The sequence below is a fragment of the Harpia harpyja genome, chromosome 10, assembly GCF_026419915.1.
Source record: "Harpia harpyja isolate bHarHar1 chromosome 10, bHarHar1 primary haplotype, whole genome shotgun sequence".
Lineage (NCBI taxonomy): Eukaryota > Metazoa > Chordata > Aves > Accipitriformes > Accipitridae > Harpia > Harpia harpyja.
This window is the reverse complement of record NC_068949.1, coordinates 27,109,850-27,128,332: the sequence shown is the minus strand read 5'-3', so window position 1 is coordinate 27,128,332 and position 18,483 is coordinate 27,109,850. Positions and strand designations below refer to the sequence as shown.

At 41.7% G+C, this 18,483-nt stretch overlaps 1 protein-coding gene across 9 annotated transcripts in view; it reads left to right on the top strand.

Moving 5' to 3' along the window:
* The window catches only part of PANK1 (pantothenate kinase 1), a 43,666-nt gene that overhangs the window by 792 nt on the left and 24,391 nt on the right, over positions 1-18,483 (top strand). Inside the window, exons 2-5 of one of the 9 annotated variants that reach the window (XM_052798759.1) lie at positions 1,790-1,988; positions 2,629-2,791; positions 3,177-3,272; positions 3,529-3,647. Coding sequence is in view for 2 of the 9 variants with exons in the window: in XM_052798754.1 (XP_052654714.1) it covers positions 14,139-14,394 (256 nt within the window). In the remaining 7 variants the exon portion in view is untranslated. Of the gene's footprint in view, positions 1-258; positions 511-1,781; positions 1,989-2,628; positions 2,792-3,176; positions 3,273-3,528; positions 3,648-13,997; positions 14,395-14,749; positions 14,870-18,483 lie in introns of those variants that run through there. The other 8 variants (XM_052798758.1, XM_052798760.1, XM_052798756.1 and 5 more) reach the window with 8 other exon arrangements.

Here is an 18,483-nt window from a genome sequence, read left to right as displayed (position 1 = left end):
TCACATAGCAACAATCTTGCATCTTAGTTTTCCTATGGATTTCAAGTCCTTACATCCTTTGGACATAAAAATGGAGCAGTATTGTTAATACAGAAGGACAGATACAGTCCAGGAACACTGGATACTTCAGAAAATGTTTTTTATATATGCTGCTTATATTTCATGAAGGGTATTTGAACTGTGTATCTAAATTTTGTTTGGTTCCCTGAAATGCGTCCTCTTTTTTCTTTTTTTTTTAAATTTCTAAACCTGTGCCTAAGTTCTGCAAATACTTGCATAATGTCTTTTTAGCTCCAAGTCTGGGACTAGGCCTGTTGCCACTTTTTGCCATACATGATGTTAATTATTTTCTTTGGAGACAGTGTGTTAGCTTGTAACCTCCAGATTAAGGGCTGGGGATGAATTTCAGATCTTATTAGTAAAACTTTATTTCTCTCCATGTGTTGTTGATTCTTTTTCAATCATCCACAGAGCTGTATAAATACCAACGTGGGTAACCATAATTTAAAGGTAAAAATCTCAGGACTGACTTTCCTAAAATGAAACATATGTTTGAGTTTTATATCAATTGAGGTTTCAGAAGTTTTATTTCAGTTCCAGGCTGCTTAGGGAAATTCTTCACGGTGTAAGAAATTCAAGCTTTAATCCTTAGGATTACTTTTTTGAGAATACTGTTTCTTCTTTTGTAGTGTTACATAAAATACAGGCTGTAAATAGCTGTCTAATGCTCCCAGAGCTCTCAGAACAGCCCCAGAAAGTCTTACCAAAGACATTCTGTTGATCGTTACATTCTCAACTGTTGTTCTGTCATCTTACTAGAAACTTAACAAGATAAATAAATTGGAACATGAAGTCAGTACATATCTAGAGTAATGCAATTCTGAAATAGGGAAATGACCAAGATATATCTAAATACATGCCAGATATATAGCTGATAGCTGAAGAAACTGAGATTTCCGCTAAAGGGGTGTGTGTGTACATATATATACACACATTCTGTGTAGAAGCCAGAAGACTGGACACTTCTGTGTCTCAAAAATACAAGGTCCCTCAAAAAGATGTGTAACATGGACTAAATCCAAGGAGCAGGATGTGCTACAGTGTAGCCATTACAGTATTTCAGTGTAGTATTACTCATCTTTCTGGCTCTGACACCCAAGACAGAGCTTCTTTTATTCTTGGCAAGTGTCAACTGTCTCTTTTGACCTCAGAGACTAGTGCCATTCTCTGACATTATGTACCGTTCCTCAGAATGTCATCATGGCTTTGGGCACTCAGGGCTTCTCCTTGAACTCGTGTGAAGGTGCAATTGGAGTGGGATAGTCACGCCACTGACCTTCAGATGTTTTAACTTGGGCTTCCTGTAGAGCCAGTGGCGAGAAATGCTCAGAACAGTTTCAGGCCCAAGTTAAATTCTTGTTCTAGAAGTGCAGTTATGCCACATGGTACAGCTAAGGAATATAACCGTAACCCGAATCGCCCTCTGGAGGAACCTTGCTTTCTTCACTAGCCTCTTAGTTTAGATATCAAAATTAATGTCTAGTATTGGGTGACACAGTTATCCTACAGCATGATAAAAGGGCAAGGAATGAACATTTAGAAAACAAATTTCTTAACCCGTGACTTATCTTTAAAGGACTTGAAAATAATGGCTTTTTGACAATAGCAAATGGCCCAGGGTATTTCCTGTTTTGGTCTGAACTCATCTTTTTTTTTCTTTTATTTCTTTTTTTCATGTTTCTTTTTTCCTTTTTTTTTTCTTTTTGCTTATATTTTATTAGTATTTCAGGCTGGGCATTGCCCATCTTGTAGGAAAAACAGAAGGCAGGGAGCTTAATACACACTAGACGTCTGCCCTGCATAGAATGAAGTCATACTCCAGAAAAGAAGAGCCTGTATTTGTGCCATGCAATCGCACTACAGTGCTCTTTGTAGTCCTTGAGGAGAAACACAGTCTTCTTCCCTGAAAGTGGACCAGCAGATGAAAGGTGATGAAAACTCATGAAGTCTCAGCTGCTTCTCAAAGGGTGGATTAATGAGCAGCTAATTTTTTAAACACATTCTTATACCGTTATTTTCAGCCAAATCAGCAAGTAGATCTATGTGACCAAACAGGTGCTGGGACAGCAGAAGAGCAGACAGAAATGCTGGTGGGACAAAAGGGCAGTGCTGCTTCTCTTCTGTTAGGCGGTCCTAGATTGGCTAAATTGCTTGTGAAGTCGCATCTTTGGCAATTTTTCAGCAAGGAGTCAAATAGGCAGGTGGCTGGCTGGATTGCAGTCTTTGGGCATATCCAGACTTGCAGAGTTAGAGTATTTCCAAACGTAATTCCACATGTAGTTCTCAGTTTGATGTTGCCCTGCCTGATGTTGTCACAACATGCTGCAGCCAAGGATAAGCAGAGTTTTGGAACAGGCCAGATTACCCTACTGAAAATTTGCTCACAGCTGAAATCTGAAGAAACAGAAAGGTTTCCACTGAAATGATGAGTGTTACCAAGCACTGGCTGATCTGACCCTCTGTAGTCAGAATACACTCCATTTTGCAAAAACAGAGATGTAAACGGCGAAATTCCATTGTTGGTAATTCAGTTTTGTGCACCTGAATTTCCCTTTGCTGTTTCAACAGATTATAGGATCTGACTGCAGTTACAGTCAGGTGCTTTTGTGTAGTGTTGCCAAGTACTGTCATACTACCACGTTTCATCATGTATGTGGGTGCACTGAAGAATACACACACATTTATAAAGCACCATAAGATCTTTCTGGCTGAAGGGCATTATAAAAAGAAGGTAATTATTCCAACAATAAATCCAAATATTCTATATAAAGCAGATTTTGGCATTGTGAAAAGAACAAAAGCATGGAACAATTTAGAGGTAAGGAGGAATCCTTTTATTTTGAGGATAATATTAGCATAAAGTTAGAAATTAGTCATTCTCTAACTCATTTCTAACTGTGTGACTCATGCTCTTGGCAAATTAATTATCCAAGATAAGTGACTCAGATGCTAAAGTTTTATTATTGTTTTAATCAGATAGCTGTTGCTGTTACAAATAAACATGAGGCTTGATTTCAGGTATAACAAATGTAGCTATACCCTGCAAATTATGCCACAGTGCTGCTTGAGGATGTGTTACACATGCCAAATGTTTTTAACTGATATTTTGTTTTCAGTTTTAGGTGGATGGTGTAGCTAGCTACTGGGTGTCTAAAGCAGCCATGGCCACCAAGAACCTCAGCAGTGAACTTGGACAAGGAAAATCTAATGTGGTGTGTATTTCCTCCCACCCAGGAACTGTGAGTTATTAAAGCCTCATCACAGGAACATTCCTATGAATAAACTTTTCACCTCAGAATTCTTAATAAATTGTTTGATAAATATTGTTGAGAGCATTAATATGGGGATGATGGGAAGATCCATGCCATCTTTGCTTGGGACGGATATAGTACCATATTGTTGGCTGTAACCCTCTCTCCCTGTTTTGTTTCTTTTTCTCTCCCCACCCTCCCCCTTCTTCAGCTGCAGTTTGTAAGGTAGCATCACAGTGCAGGTCTGATCTGATGAAACTACGACTAATGCCGATGCCTGCCTATGATGGGAAGAGAACACAGACCACAAACTTGGGATTTCTGGCCTCTTATTAGGCAAGTCTGTTGCTCATCTTCCCCTTTCGCCCCCAGTTCCCTTTGTTCCTGTCCTTCCTCTGTATCATTAACTCATCAAAGTTCAGTGTCACTGGTTGCTGGGAACCCACTTTCATTTGGCTATACATACACTCTTCCCTAAAGAAGTCAGGTGTTACCTCCATGTTGGATGTTCATCAACCAATGAAAATATGGAACACAGTTTTATTGTAATAGCTCTGAATGATTTTCAGCTGAAGTAATGAAGAGGAAAGTCTGGTGCATTTTAGTGAGATCTTCATGTTTCTCAACTATGATTCTTAAATTGGGAGTTTAAGTTTCTAGTAACATTAGAAATTATTCATGTTCGTTGCAGATACCTATACATCCTTATTCTTAAAAAGTAGGCTATTTGCTAGTATAGCTGAAATTATTCCTATACTGAGACAGGAAAATGTCTTAAGAAGACTGCATTGAGTAGTAGTTTCTGTTCTCTTTATTTTGTTCAGTTGTAAATGTAGTAGACAACAGATGAAATAACTATTGACGTAGACAGAAACACAAATTATGTCAAACAAGGACTTCAAACAGCATGTTTTAGGTCAGTAACCTGTGTGCCTAGAACTTCGATCACACTGATAACAGCCAAATGTCATAACTTATGTGGATGTACATGCAAAGATAAACAGGTAGCTTTTCACTGAATTTTACAAGCAGAACAGCAAAATGTCAGTGAAGTGAAAATATATGTTTCTAATAGGCTCAAGGAGCTTCAACAAAGGAAGCTAATACTGATGAGTTAATTTGGTGAAGCTGCAAGCAAGGCGGGTTTTTTGCTTGCTTGTTTGATTTTAAACCTAAATGGATCCTGTTTTAAATATGCAGCTTGAAGGAGCAGTCTTTCCAAGGCCCTGCCATATGAAATGGAAGACAGCATGTTCTGTCTGATGAAATGCAAGTTTGACTGCTAATCAGCCAATCCAAAGCATTGCTAGATTAATAGTCAGTTTTGCTGAGAATACAACTGGGGAACTGAAGCTGTTTCTTGAATCTATGACTGGCTGAGAAAAACAGGAATTCCTTTTAAGAAAATTAAGATATTCTGATGTTTTTCAAACAGAAGTCTTTCAGACTTCATTTCAGCACTAAGCCTGCCTAGGCAAATGAGTTGAAAATCTGAGAATGACTCTGGAATGCTCAACTAAATTTTCCAGCTGGGGGACATGGGTATTTTAGTTTCTGGTTTGGGTCAAACTGATCCAAATATGGGTTTCACTTTGGAGGTGAGACCTGTCTGCAAATCCTTTCTCAGCTCTCTCACTACTTTCTGTTTTAGCATTGTTGCTTTTGTTTCTTTAAATGGGAGGTGAGAAGAGCAGTTTTCACAGTTTGTGAAGTGTCTGAAGATCTGTGGGTACAGAGCACTACATAAGTGCAAAGTATTTAAATTCAGAACTATGTTATGTGTTCTTCCTTTTTCCTTATGCCAGTCTGCTGTGACTGAAATCAATCTGCTTATAATCAAATTTAAACTTGGTTGGTGAATAGGGGTGGAGAGTTGGTGGTTTTTTTTGTTTTAACCACAGACCTTCTAGTTCACTGAAACTAGGGTTCCAGCCTGATTTCTCTCTGCAGGAAAGAGATTTTTAAAATATTTTTAAAATGTTTTCATTGATTAGGTAGTCTTTGCTAATCCTATGAAAACAGTCATAATGTGTCCATCCACTGCTGTTTGCATTTGCTTCAGAATGTGAGAATTAATCTGCTCTAAAAATGACTTGGTTTATGTATGCCTTGTTTAGTTAATATGTTCTGGGAGGATCTAAGGTCTGAAAATTGGCAATAAGAAGGAGGTCATAAGTCAGACAGCTTTTCTTGGTTTAGGATTTTAGGTCATGCATATCAATTCCAGTTTATACTAGATTGCAGTTATGCCTGTGAATGGAGACTAGATCATGTCATGTAATTTGTGGGGATTCTCTTACTTGCAATCCATGACCACTGAAGCCTCATAACTACTGCAGCAGTATTTTCCTCATACCTTCATCTAATGGGGTAGCTGTACCTTTCTTTCTGACCTGTGTGCTTCTTCTCTTTTTTTTTTTTTCCCTTCTCCTTTCCTTCTAAGAAGAAATGGAAGATAAGATACATGTCTCCTTTGGTATTTTAAGTACATTTTATAAATGGAGGAAAAGCAAATCAATTGGTGCTTGCTACTTGTAGAGCAGTCAGGCAAAAAGTATGAGAGATTGATGTCTTAGCCCTATCAGTTCTGTTTTCAGTGGATATACAGAGGTTTTGTAAACAAAAAAGGTATCTTTGTCTCCTGTTGTAGAAGAGATACACAGTGCTTTTGTTTTCTCTTCCCATGTGTGAAATGGCTGGCACCAAAAGTAACTCTGTAGCTTCTTTAACTGACTTGCATGTCAAAATTAAGGATAAATACAACAAATGTGATTAGCAGTGTTCATGAGATCAAGGAGTCTGATTTACCATTTTGGGTTAAAAAGAACACTCCTATATAGGTGAGTGTCAAAATAATGCTTTGGTCCCAAGGTGTTCAGTCATATGTTACAAGATAATAGAAAATCTTTTGTGCTCCCTGGTACTTGGCATATGTGTTTCTTACACCCTTTCAGGTTAATCATTGATTCAAAGAACTTGTTTTGATGACCCGGATGGTCTCTTTGAGTCTTAAAGTCCCATTAGACCAAGTGTGTGTTTGTATTAGTTATGTTTTATTGCAAGAAAGCAAATATTTTGGTGACGCTAAGGTTCCTGCAGTGAAATGCAAGTTGCCTTCTATGCAGGAGAGACCCTGGGTGTTACTTTCTATTGTGTTTTTTTTTCACAATGTATCTAATGAGAAGACAGAAGTCTATAATTATAGTCCTGGGGTTTTTTTGTGTGTACGTAGTTTGTATTGACCATGTGAAAACCTGAAAGCTCTAAATTGGCCACTTGAACAAAAAATGCATTGCACAGAACAGACTATTCACTGTAATACTTACTCTGAAAGGTCACCAGTCCCAGAAATATCAGAGCATGTAACTATGGCAAACTAACCCAATGTTAGCATAATGTTTGGTTGTTTCCCTTCTTTGTTACTAGGTAGTTGGAGTCTTTAGGAACAAATTTGTCATTTATAGCACAGCCCCTTCCTACACAAGACTCTCATTCTTTGCAAACATGGATAAAAAAAAGATATTTTTGGAAAGACTAGCATTTGATTTTTATTGTCTGTGGTTTCAGCTTAATCTTACAAGGACATATTAAATGTTTTTTTCAGCATCAAAAACCTAAGCAAATCTTTGGTTTGTCTATCTGAAAGCAAAGTCATATTGTTCAAGTACTAAAGTTTAACTCCAGATTAGTTTTGGTGTTTGGACTTAACCCTGTGCTTAAATGCTCTTTCAGACATACACTTCCCTGCTACTCAGGGTGGTTGAGGAGAAATACCAAAGGTGTGGTGTGTTTCCTTTTTGTACTGATTCCCATCTGTGGACTAGTTTGGAAGAAGGAAGATAAAAGCTCTGTGTCCTTTCTACCTCTGATGGACACTGTGTTTTCCCTCCTGGGTTAGAGTACGCCAGTTTTGTCTGGTTTGGAGGTATGTATGTCTAGCTAGAATAGTTCAGAAAGATGCCGTTTTTTCTTTTTTGCATACAGGCCTAGAAAGTCTGATTCCCTGTTGTTACCTGATTTGTAATCATTAATATCCATGGGAATTTCATGTCAGCATTTAAGCTCTGGGAATACAGACCAATGCAAGTAAAAAATTTCCGTGCAGCTGAGTATTGATAGGGGAACCAGTTTCTCCTCCTCTTCAGATGTGGCAGTGCTGAATGAGGAAGAGAGAGTCTTTTGTAATTGTCAGCCATTCTGTTGTTGTCTTTCAAAGAGCTTGTTTTGAAACTGTCACTTCCCTCCTGATGGCATTATGAAGGACCATATAAAAATGCTGAGTTGAAAAAAAAGTGATGACATTCAATCAAGCAAAACCAGTATGTATACATACATGAGGGTAATTGTCTATGGAGGAGCAGTCAGGAGCAAAGGCCATTGTTTTCTCTACCAAATGCTCTGCCACTTGTTGCAATCATTTTTTTTATGATGATGAACAGTATTTCTCAATCAGTGGGTTGTAAACTTGCATGTTTTCCAATTACATTTTGTATATTTAAGTTTGATAGTTAAAGATAAGCAGCAGTACACTGAGCCAAATACTTAGGTATGAGATAGAGTGGATGGGGGCAAAGGAGAGTGTATTTGAAATGAGATTTTTAGCTTATTTACATACCTAATAGTTTGAATCTATTACCTGTTTTTTCCTTTTTTTACAAACTCTCTGCAGCATAGAAACTATGGCATGGAAAAAAGATGATTCATCTCCAAAACCTGCTTTATCTTTGCTGGCTTGTACTCCTAAGCAATAATCAAAGACTAGATTTTAAATGTTTACTAATTTGGGGAGTTTTATTTGAAATGTCTGAACTAAGGCACTGAAGGCTTTTGTTTCCTATAAAAGATGGGCACCAACAGCTCTGCCAGGGATCAGTTAAAGTTGTGGGGAGCAGATGCACCTGCAAATTAAGTTGTAATTGTCTAGTTGGACACAGAGAAACAGAGGTATTGGCAGGGGAAGATTTGAAAGGGGAAGGTTCTCACTGTTTTGTGACTGCTGCATGCTTTTTTTAGGTTGGAACGAAAGAGAGCAACCACAGTCTCTAACCTCATCTCAGAACTGCCAGAGGATAAGTGTAGAAACAACTTGGGCCACTGCAAAGTCTGGCCACAGGGATGGGCAGGCTGGTAATATCAGACTATACTATGTACTCTTCTGACTGTTATTCCCTAGTCTTGGCTATTGTTGTTAGATATGTAAGTCATGTCCTAGTCCAGACAACTGTTTCCAGGTAGCATTCATACTGCCTTGCTTGGATGCTCAGCTTGGCGTTTGGGCCAGAAGATCTATCTATGCCCTATTTGTCATCAATGAAATGGACGAACATTGCCCCTGAGGGCTGTTAAGACCAGCAAAGCTACGTTCCTGCTTAGAGTGCCTTTCTCCATCTTTCTCTCCCTCGATGAAAGTGAAGGGGACATGAGCTTCAACTCTGTGCTGGAGAAGAGGGCTTTTCTTCATTAAATCATCAGGTGTTGTTTAAGTGTCACAGAAGGCATAATTGAAAGGAGCCTGCACCAGGAGGTGGGTGGGGAGGGAAGGAACTGATGGTCTCGGTATAATCTTTCTTGGCCTCAATCTGGCAAAGATTTAGGCATATGACTAAATTTATGCCCTTCACTTCCTCTGTCATCTGCAGTCAGTTTCCCCTCTCAGATGTGTTAGTGTTTGGGGAAAGCAGAATTCTTGTGCTAGCTAGCTGTTGTCATAGTAAGGCTTAGCTTTCTTGTGATCACACTGATAAAACTACAGCCCTTTGGGTCCCTTTTTAAATTCTCTGTCATTGCATTTTCCAGATAAGAATTCTGCACAGTTTTAGAGCTGTTTTGATTTACACATCTGTCATTTGTCATTATGTAGTTATGTTTGACTGTTGGTCTTCCAGCTCTGCAATTTAAAGTAAGGGAAAAAGAGCATTAAAATATATTTTAAACATGTGTCTACTGAAGGCCCTGCATACACCAAAAAAGTATGGGTTTTTTTCCCAGTTCTGAAAAGAAATTAGGAAGAAATACTGGACTCCTAGACTTGGTATTTTCCTTTTGATATCTGTGATATGTGAATGTACCTAAACCAAATCAACAGTATCTGATTTTTTGCAAGGAATGTTCTTAATATTTTTATGTTAATTTATTAAGCTGTACTATATTTGCTTTATTTTCAAAGGGGAAGAATTGAATAAGAACTAGTATGAATTTTGTGCAATATAGAAACATAGAAGGATAAACATAGAAGTAACCTGAATAGAAATATAAACAGGAATGGTGGAGTGCCAGCAGTCACTTGAGCATAAATCTGCAGGCAGCTATGCCAGAAGTCTTGTTTCATTACACTCTTTGCATTGCTTAATATAGCTTTTATAAATTGAGAAGATGTGTACATGCTCCTGATTACTGCATCTCTCCAAAATATGACCAAAGCTTTGTAGCTGTCTGGCTTTGATTTAGAATAACACCACTGGTGGTCTCTTAAGAGGTTTTGGTTTTGGTTTTTTTTTTGGGGGGGGGGGTGGTTCTTGGGTAATGGATTTACATGTGGACTGCACCTGTTTGGTGCTTATTTTAGCTTAGCCTCAGACCAGGGATATGGGAGCCCCACAGAATGAGGGAGGAGTTGCTAATCCTCATAGGTTCCTAAAAATTTCAGGCCAGGCTGACTGATGATAACATACCTGAAAGGGTGTTTTGTTTTGGTTTGTTTGGTGGGTTTTTTTTAGTTCCATTGGTTATGAAAATGTAAGGGCTAGAGCACAGCACAGAGTTAGAGATTTGCAGCCTGGCTTTCTGTGTTTATAAACAAATAAATGGAGGTGATAGAAAGCTGGGTGTATGAAGTGCAGGTGGGCACGGAATAATCCATGAAGTGTTTGTCATGCAAATGTGTAATATGCAATGAGTCGGTACAGTAGACTTGTTCACTGTTCTGAGTCCATTTGTGTCCTGGATTCTTCAGCATACTGTGTGTTTGTAGTCCTTTTCCCACTAGATTGCTGGTTTACAGTGAAATATATAGGAAAATATTTAAAAATAAACAAGTAGTTTCCACCTACTCCTGTTCAGAAGGGAAGACAGAAATACTGAGTAAATGTTAATATTGAAAGAACTGGAAGCATCCTTGATTTTGTTTGTCAATATTGCACCTCTGCCTGGGTTGTTGTCTTGCAAGTTCAGACTGAAAACTGAACTGGCTCATAGGGTTTGTTTAGAAAGCTAGGACAAAAGGAAGAGACAACTTCACTTTGGTTGCACCAAAGTGTTAGACACTGAACATGCCATGACTTCATTGACAGATGTTATGTGTTCCATGTAGTTTTTGATTTGCAACAACTTAAATATATGTAAAATATGCATAAATTAATATAAAGGGATGTGGAGTAGGCAGTAACACACTGAATGTGTCTATGTGGTATGAAGGCAAGAGAGTGCAGTACCTCTTAGAAACAATACCTGCTTTCAGCCAGTTATGCTGTGATGCTTTGTCTCATAAATATTATGGATAAAAAAAGAGCATACAGCAGGTCTTGAGCCAACTGTTCAACTGTGAGAGTAGCAGGATAGTTTATTTCTACTTTTTGTCCTTTTTGGAAGAGATGACATTATTACTTCTGTCATATTTCTTCTGGACTGTGTTTTCTAAGACGTTCCAGGTTTTCCAATACTAAGCATAACGTGAGACCTTTATGTCACCACTTTAGCCCATGTGCAGAATATTAGAAGAGCACAGGCTGTCTACGTCAGGCAATGAGTTCATGAAATGTTGTGCTGTGGTTCTACCTGAAGCTCGCAGCTGATGCAGAATAGGATGAACCGTTCATCTGCTCCCAGTTTCAACTTTATCATGCAAAAAGCTCAGGTCTTTTTCCCCTGAATGCCAAATGGATTACACTGTAGTTTGCCTGTGTCCAAAATAAGCAGTGCTATATACACCTAAGGACATAAGATTCCTTCATTTTAAACCCTTACAGATGATCACATAATACATTAAACACTCTAGTTTGATTGCTATTGTCCTAGTTTACATTGCAGAAGAGCTGAAGAATTCTGATATCAAAACTGAAGAGGGTATGTAAAACCTTTCTAAAAGCTCATTCCAAACCCAAACAATTGTAAAGAAAAATAATATGAAGAAGGTGGTATTTTGCAGTGCAGAAATCACTTCATGTGATATTCATCAGTACAAGAGTCTGAAATTGTTTTGATAAAGCAGCACAGTGGTTTGAAACTTAATATTTCCACAACAATGCAGAAAGTTTGGAAGGTGTTTTCCTCCATTCCTGCTGAAAAGCTTACATGATCAGGGAAACTTGCACACTTAGAAGTCAATTGATTTGGACTGTCTTTAACATTTCTCCATTTTTATATTTTCTCCATCATTATTTGAGGTGACATTTGTTGTTGTTATATGCCATTGGTCTACACTGCCCCTCAACTTCTCAGTGATTTGGATCATATCCTAACAGAGTTTTCCTGACCTACCTCTTCTGTTCAGCACAGTCTAGTCCACTTCTACCGTGGGCATAATTGTGCAATATTTACAGCAAAATATTAGGGGAATATTTAATTAGAAATAAAAGATCAGAAAGAAACTCAGAAAGGTGTCTAGGCCATGCATTCTCCTTACTCTAAGTCAGGATCAGCTCTACCTAGGCAGTTCCTAAAAAGTTGCAGCAATGGACAGTTGAGTCTTCCAGTGCAGTCTAATGCTTGTCTAACTTCATTCTAGGGAACGCCTCAAGTCTAAACTGAATTTCCGTTAGTGCAGTTACTGCTTATGAATTCTTTCTTGTTTCTCAGCAACTGTGATATACCTCCTTTACTGTTACCTGTTCCAGATTTGAATATCCCTTCAAATCTTTCATTTCCTAGACAAAAACTTGACGTTTTCATTTAATCCTTTGTTAGTTATTCCGGAAGTTTAGTGCCTAAAATCGGGCACAGTACTTGAAACAGGTACTGTATTCCATTGCAGAGTCAGTGGAAGGACTGCTGTCCTGCCAGGAGGAAATGTAAGCATGCAATTAAAGGTGGTCCTGCTTTTGTTGGAGTAAGGTAAAAAGTTGCCGCCCTACAGCTGAGATACAGTAACTGCCCACGTGTCTGCTCCCAGTTACGCTGCAATTGCAGAGAAAAACAGGTTTGCAGGAATGATCCCCTGTTCTGCATCACGCTGGTTTATGGACAGTCAGTTTCTGCATCAGGGACGGAGAAGGGGACAACCATTACCAGCTGGGGATGGTAGCAGCAAGGATTTCTCATGCCCTGAGAGGTCTGAATTAACAAGGGAAGTTCATAAAGCGTAACCAGCCAGCTGCCTAGAACTGCCAACAAGTGGTATGAAGGTCCCTGCCAGTCCAGGCAGCAGCCTTCTGATTTTTAGTTTAAACTTAATTCAGTAAGTTAGGGAGTTCTCAAAGAATTTCACAGTTTTGGAAGCACTACAGCTCCTTCTAGCAGTAAATGTATATAGCCTGACTTCCTACCCTTTTCAGGGCAATCGTTATTGGGCTGGCAATTGCAGCAGTTGCTTATGCATTAGGATATGAGGAAAATTTGGAGTGTTTAATCACCTTCAGAACATTGGTTACTGGTTTTTAGGAAGAAAATTTTACTTGTTCTTTGATTTCAAACACTCTTCATTTCCCCAACTTCATGTGCATGTTTTTCTGTGGCTTACTCCCAGTTGCCTAAACAAAATGTTATGGTCCCAGTCAAGAAGTGGAGAGAATTTTGGGTTACCTCTCATGAAGCAATTTCTTAATAGAGTATCCCTTTCTGGAGGCAGTTAGAATAGCTCTTCATTCTTTGTAGTTGTTTTACAGTGGAGGGCCTGTGTCCTGTACTAATTTTAGGTGTAAGGAGGAGCCATTACGTGACCTGTTTTTACTTTAAGGACGCTCATCCACGTAGTGACTGGCAGTTTGTATCAAGAAATGACCTTCATGTGCAGAGCAAAATTCAATTAGTGTTTCCTTTCAAGTATACATGTGACGCCGCAGCACAGTTCACCCAGTTTTATTTTTATGTCCACTTGGTATTTAATACGTTTCATTCAGAAAATGTTTTTACACTTGGATGTCTCAGTGGTCAGGGAGTAAATCACAAGTCACGAGATTATCAGTGCTGTGCAGGGAAAGCCAAGACACTAAAAAAGCGTGAGGTCAAACTCATTCAAGGTCACGCTTGTCCCTCAAAGCTGTTGAGGAAACGTGTGACAATACAGACAAAAACTTGAGCGTTGATGCTGATGCCCAGATAATTTTGTGCGAGGTACAAGGCGCGCTGGGGGTCGCACGCACAGAGGCCTCCGAGACGCAGAAACCCCCGTCACGTGTGTGGGTGTGCGTGTGGACACCCCGAGGCGAAAATGACCCCGCAGCCGGTTCCGGGGGCAGGCCCGCCCGGTGCGCGCCAGCGGCCGGGGCCACGGGAGCGAAGTCACACTGAAATTGCGCCGCTTCCAGCGTGACCGTGCCCCTGCCAGCCCGCACCGTGCGAGCGGGGGCCCGCCCCGAGCCCCCCGCCCCGCCGCGGCGCGCTCCCGGGGCTGCTCGCGGAGCCCCGCAGGTGCCGGGCGCGGCGGCCGGGAGCGCGCACGTTAACCGGGGAGGGGGGTCGCCGCGTCCCCGGCGGAGGGCGGCGGCCGCCCCTCTGCAGCGCGCTGCGGGAAGGACGCCTGCGCCGTGCGCCGCCGCCGCCGCCGGCGGGGGGGGGGGGCGGGCGCCGCATCCCCAGCTGCACGGAGCTGCGGGCACGGGCGCCGGCATGAGCGGAGGCTCCGCCGCGCCCAGCCGGAGCTGAGCCGGGAGACAAAGGGGAGAGGCCGCCGCCATGGGGGAGCAGCTCCGCGCCCAGCCCGCCGCCCCGGCGGGGCCGCCGCCGCCCACCGCCGCCTCCTGCTCGCTGCTCGGCGGGCTGCTGCAGAACGGCTTCCACCCTGCGAGCCAGCCGCTGAGCAACGGCGGCTGCGGGGAGGCGCCGCACCCGCTGCTGCTCCGCCCGGAGCTGCCGCCGCTCGGCCACGGCTCCCCGGCCAAGAAATGCAGGCTGCGCCGGAGGATGGACTCGGGCCGGCGGCACAGGCCACGTAAGTGACGAGCGCGGCGGCGCTGGCCGGGCTCGGCGGCCCGGCCCGGCCCGACGCGACCCGCTCCGCGCGGCGCTGCCGCAGCCCAGCCCCGGCGGGCCTCCCCATCGGCCCGGCGCCGGGCGGCCGCGGGTCCTGCGCCGCCCTCCCTGCAGAGCGCCGCCCGGCTTCCGCGGCGCGGGCGTTCCCCCTCCGCGGGCGGCGGCGGCGGGCTGGGCGGGCGGAGCGAGGGCCCCCGGTGCCGGCCAATGCGGCGGCGGCGCCCGGGCACGGCCCCGCTGCCGCGTGGGCCGGGCCCGCCCTGCGCCAATGGGGCGGCGGCGGGCGGGGAGCGGCGGCCCGGCACAAACGCGGGCGGGCGGCGGGCGCCAGCTCCGTGCCGCGCCGAGTACCGCGTCGGGCGGCGCCCAGGGTCCTGCCGGCCTCCGCCGCCTCCCGGACGCGCCCATGAAGCTCATAGTGCCCAAGCAGCACTGTAAGTAACGCCCGGGCCGGCGTCCGGGCGGGGGTCGACCTGGGTGCTCTTGTGCCTTGGGTGTTGGGAAGGCTCTGCGTGCGGTCTCAGTACGTGCTCCTGCCTCAGACGTTGTCAGAATTAAGAAAGAAGTAGACCTGGGAGCTGAGCGCTAATCAGTCTGACTGGGGGGACAAAAAGAAAGAGTATATTGCAAACACGATAAACTTGTCGTGTGCTCGTTATTAGCATTGCCTGTGGCTCTTGGTTAGTTGGTTTGGGAGGTGTTAGTGAACTGGCTGGCTGCTTCGTGCTTTGTTTTAAGGCTACGAGTCTCAGACATCTGTGTTTGTAACGCACTTAATTGTATAAGGTTTGTTGATTAATAGCACGTTTTACTTACGTGATCGTAGCTAACTTCTTGCACGTAGGTATGGAGCTATTAAATAATTCCATGGTAAACTCTGCTACTAAAACAATCCAATGGAAAAAGTATTCTGTTTCTTCGCACTCTCCCTTTGCTAGCCCTTCAAATAAAGCCAACAAATGTTTGCCGCTTTGTTAAAAGTTCAGCATGTTCCGAAAGGGTAATCAGGGATAGTCAGGATCACAGCTACCCGCTGCCAAAACTTAAAGATGTTTCTACTCAGTAGGAAGTAGAGTGCATTCAGCTCCTGGATTTTTTATTTCTTTCTTTTGAAATGAATACTTAACTTTTTTTGTATAAGCAGAAGGAGCATTGAAGAGCAGCTGCAGCTTTCACAAGGCTACTTAGTAGCCAGTGCCTTTTTTAGCTTTTTAAATGTTTTTACTGAGCTACATGTACCACTTTCCCTTAGAATATTCTCTGTATTGATTAATCATGCAGTGCTTATGGTACCTGTAGATATTTAATTTAGTCTTCTACCAAATTTAACGTATTGGTGACCAAATCATTCTCTGTCCCAAACTGGTTTTGCAGTCTTTGTCCAGCTTCACATTTTCATTCAGGAGCAAAAACTGCAGAACTTGGACTAACTTACATTTTGATTTGGCTTAACTAAGAAGAGTCAGCGCTTGCATATCAAACTCTTCATAATATTAATAACTGTTTTGAAGCAAAGAATAAGACTTTTAGGGATTCATGCAATCACTTGAATAAGAATTGGGAATTTGGAATTTCCCTCCTATCTTGAGGGGAAAAAGAGCCCATCAGAGTAAGGAGCGTAGGTGAGTGGCTATACTGCCCAAGATGTATGACAACTGAGTCTTCAGTTGTGGGCTTTTAATGAAATGAGGCTTTAATAAAAACGGCAGGTGAGGGAAGTGCTTTGTAGAACTAATTTGCGGGCAGTTTCTTTGCTGAATGAAGGACATGAATTCTTGCTGATCTTACACTTTTTGATTGCTATGGTTAAGTTTGTAAAAGAATAAATTTGCAATTTAGTATTAGTCTTGCAGGAAAATACAATAGCACGTTGTCACCAGCCTAATAAATTCATTAAATTATACTCAAATTCTCCTGGTACTGCATAGCTTTCCACTGTATCCATCTCTAGTGAATTTTACACAGTCCCGTTTTACTGGTTTTTGTATTTAATCCTGGCCTTCGCAGATGTTTGTTCTGTGCTTAAGGACATATTGCAAAATGAAGTGTAGTTGCCACATGGCGTGTAAGACTTCAGTATTGATTGTGGGGTTTGCTTTGCGTGGTGAAAAAGATAATGAGATAATTCGCATTTCCCAGTATTTCACAAATGAAACCTATCTTTCTGCAGCCATTATTCCTTTAAATCCTCATAAATTATATGTTTTCTTGATTGGTTTTGCTTTCTGCCAGAGTGAGGTAGACTTCTATGTTCCCAAGTCTTTTTCCCCCTCTGAGAAGGGAAGATTCCCTGTGAAACCAGTGTGCTTTGCTGATTAGCTGGTGGTGAGAGAGGATCTGGGGACTAACTTATCTGCCTTTTGACTCACCTTCTGCTGCTTCTGCTTAGAAGCTTGTCTTTGCTTTGTTTTTTTCTTGATGAGTTGTCGGGGTGTTAGGCTTATGTCAGTTTTCTGGTTCAAATCATTAGTACAGATCCTTTGTGAGACTAGGGTTTATGTTACCTTTCTGTATCACAGCACAGCTTAATGAATGCAGATAAGCATCTGTTATGATGCTTTGTGCTGTGAAGTGCTCTAGAAAAGAATAAAATACTGAATCGGTGTGAATCCTGCAAATTTCAAAAGCCTGCTAAAGTGTCATGTTGTTGAGTTTAAATGTGATCTTTGAATAGAAGAAAGAAAAAGAGCAGTGAAGTGACTTCATCGATCCCTGTGAAACAGCATTGTAGCCAAGTAAGGACAAAGATTTCAGCATGGCAGTTAACTAGACTGGTGCTTCACAGCATTATTCTACATCAGACATAGGGAAGAAGCCAGGGTCTCTATTCAAATCAGCATCTGACATCTCGCTCTAAGTCAGCTGGTAATTGTTAGGGGTCAAAGAATGTATATTTTGAGGCATCGTGACCATTTAACCATGGCACTTACAATGCATATTACTTGTAATTTCTAAGCACTTCAAGTTGTAGCTTTACAATAAAGAATGCTTTTGGCCAATATTTAGGTTGTTACACCTGTGATGTTTGGGTGCAGCGTGATTCTGTAATACTACTTAAAGCCAGGTGAAAACTGTGGAAAACCTAGGCTTTTTCACCTGCAGTGATGTTAAATATGGAATGCCATGATTATATAGTATATTTTGGTGAAGAATACAGGAGTGAAAATGGCTTTGGTCTTGCTATTGTTTGACACAGTGAATAAGTACAACATTATCGGTTACTGAAATTTTGTCCAAGGCATTGGAATATCCCACAATCTTTTAATCTTAAGAATTGCTTCAGGTGACATGCTGCTTAAAGTTAGTCTCTAGTTTATTTTAATGTAGGTGGGAGTAAGGGTTGCCTAAGGAATAGGACTGGTCATAAGAAACTGAACTAGTTGGTGTGTTGTGGCCCAGCATCCTGTGAGTTAGAACTGCCTATCAGCCTTACCAACAAGATACACATTTCCAACAGGAATGGGAAACTCGTGCAAATCACTTCCATCAGGTTGGGTGCTGTCAGATCCAAGAATGAGATTCTCAATAGCTAATCATTGCTTCTTGTAGCTTTGTAAGTTTGGCTTTTGTTTGTTAGGGTTTTTTAAATGAATCTATACAGGCTAGGTAATGACCTAGTCTCCACCTGCTATCTTCAGAAATCAGTTTGTGGTAGTATGACTAAATATTTGTAAACGGTCACAACTGTTAAACAGCTATGTGCTTTTGGGTTTGAAGATTTTTTGCTTGGGTTGTGCTTTTGGTTGGGTGTTTTGTTGTTTGGGGTTTTTGGGGGGAGTTGGGGTGGTTTTTTTGTTTTTTTGGTTTTTGTTTTTTCATTTTGTCTGGAGGCAGTAGACATTCAATAAGCCCTTGCTGATGAACATGAACAGGAAGGCTTTGCCTGATATATGTGCGTGATTTATTTAGGTCTAGCTTTGTAAAGTTTGAAGAAACTTCCATTATTAAGCAGATATAATTAATTTTTTAAGATATATAATCTATTTTTGTTCAAAGGAGAACAAATGCTTCCATTTTACAGCATGTTTGGATTGCTCAAAATAACTGT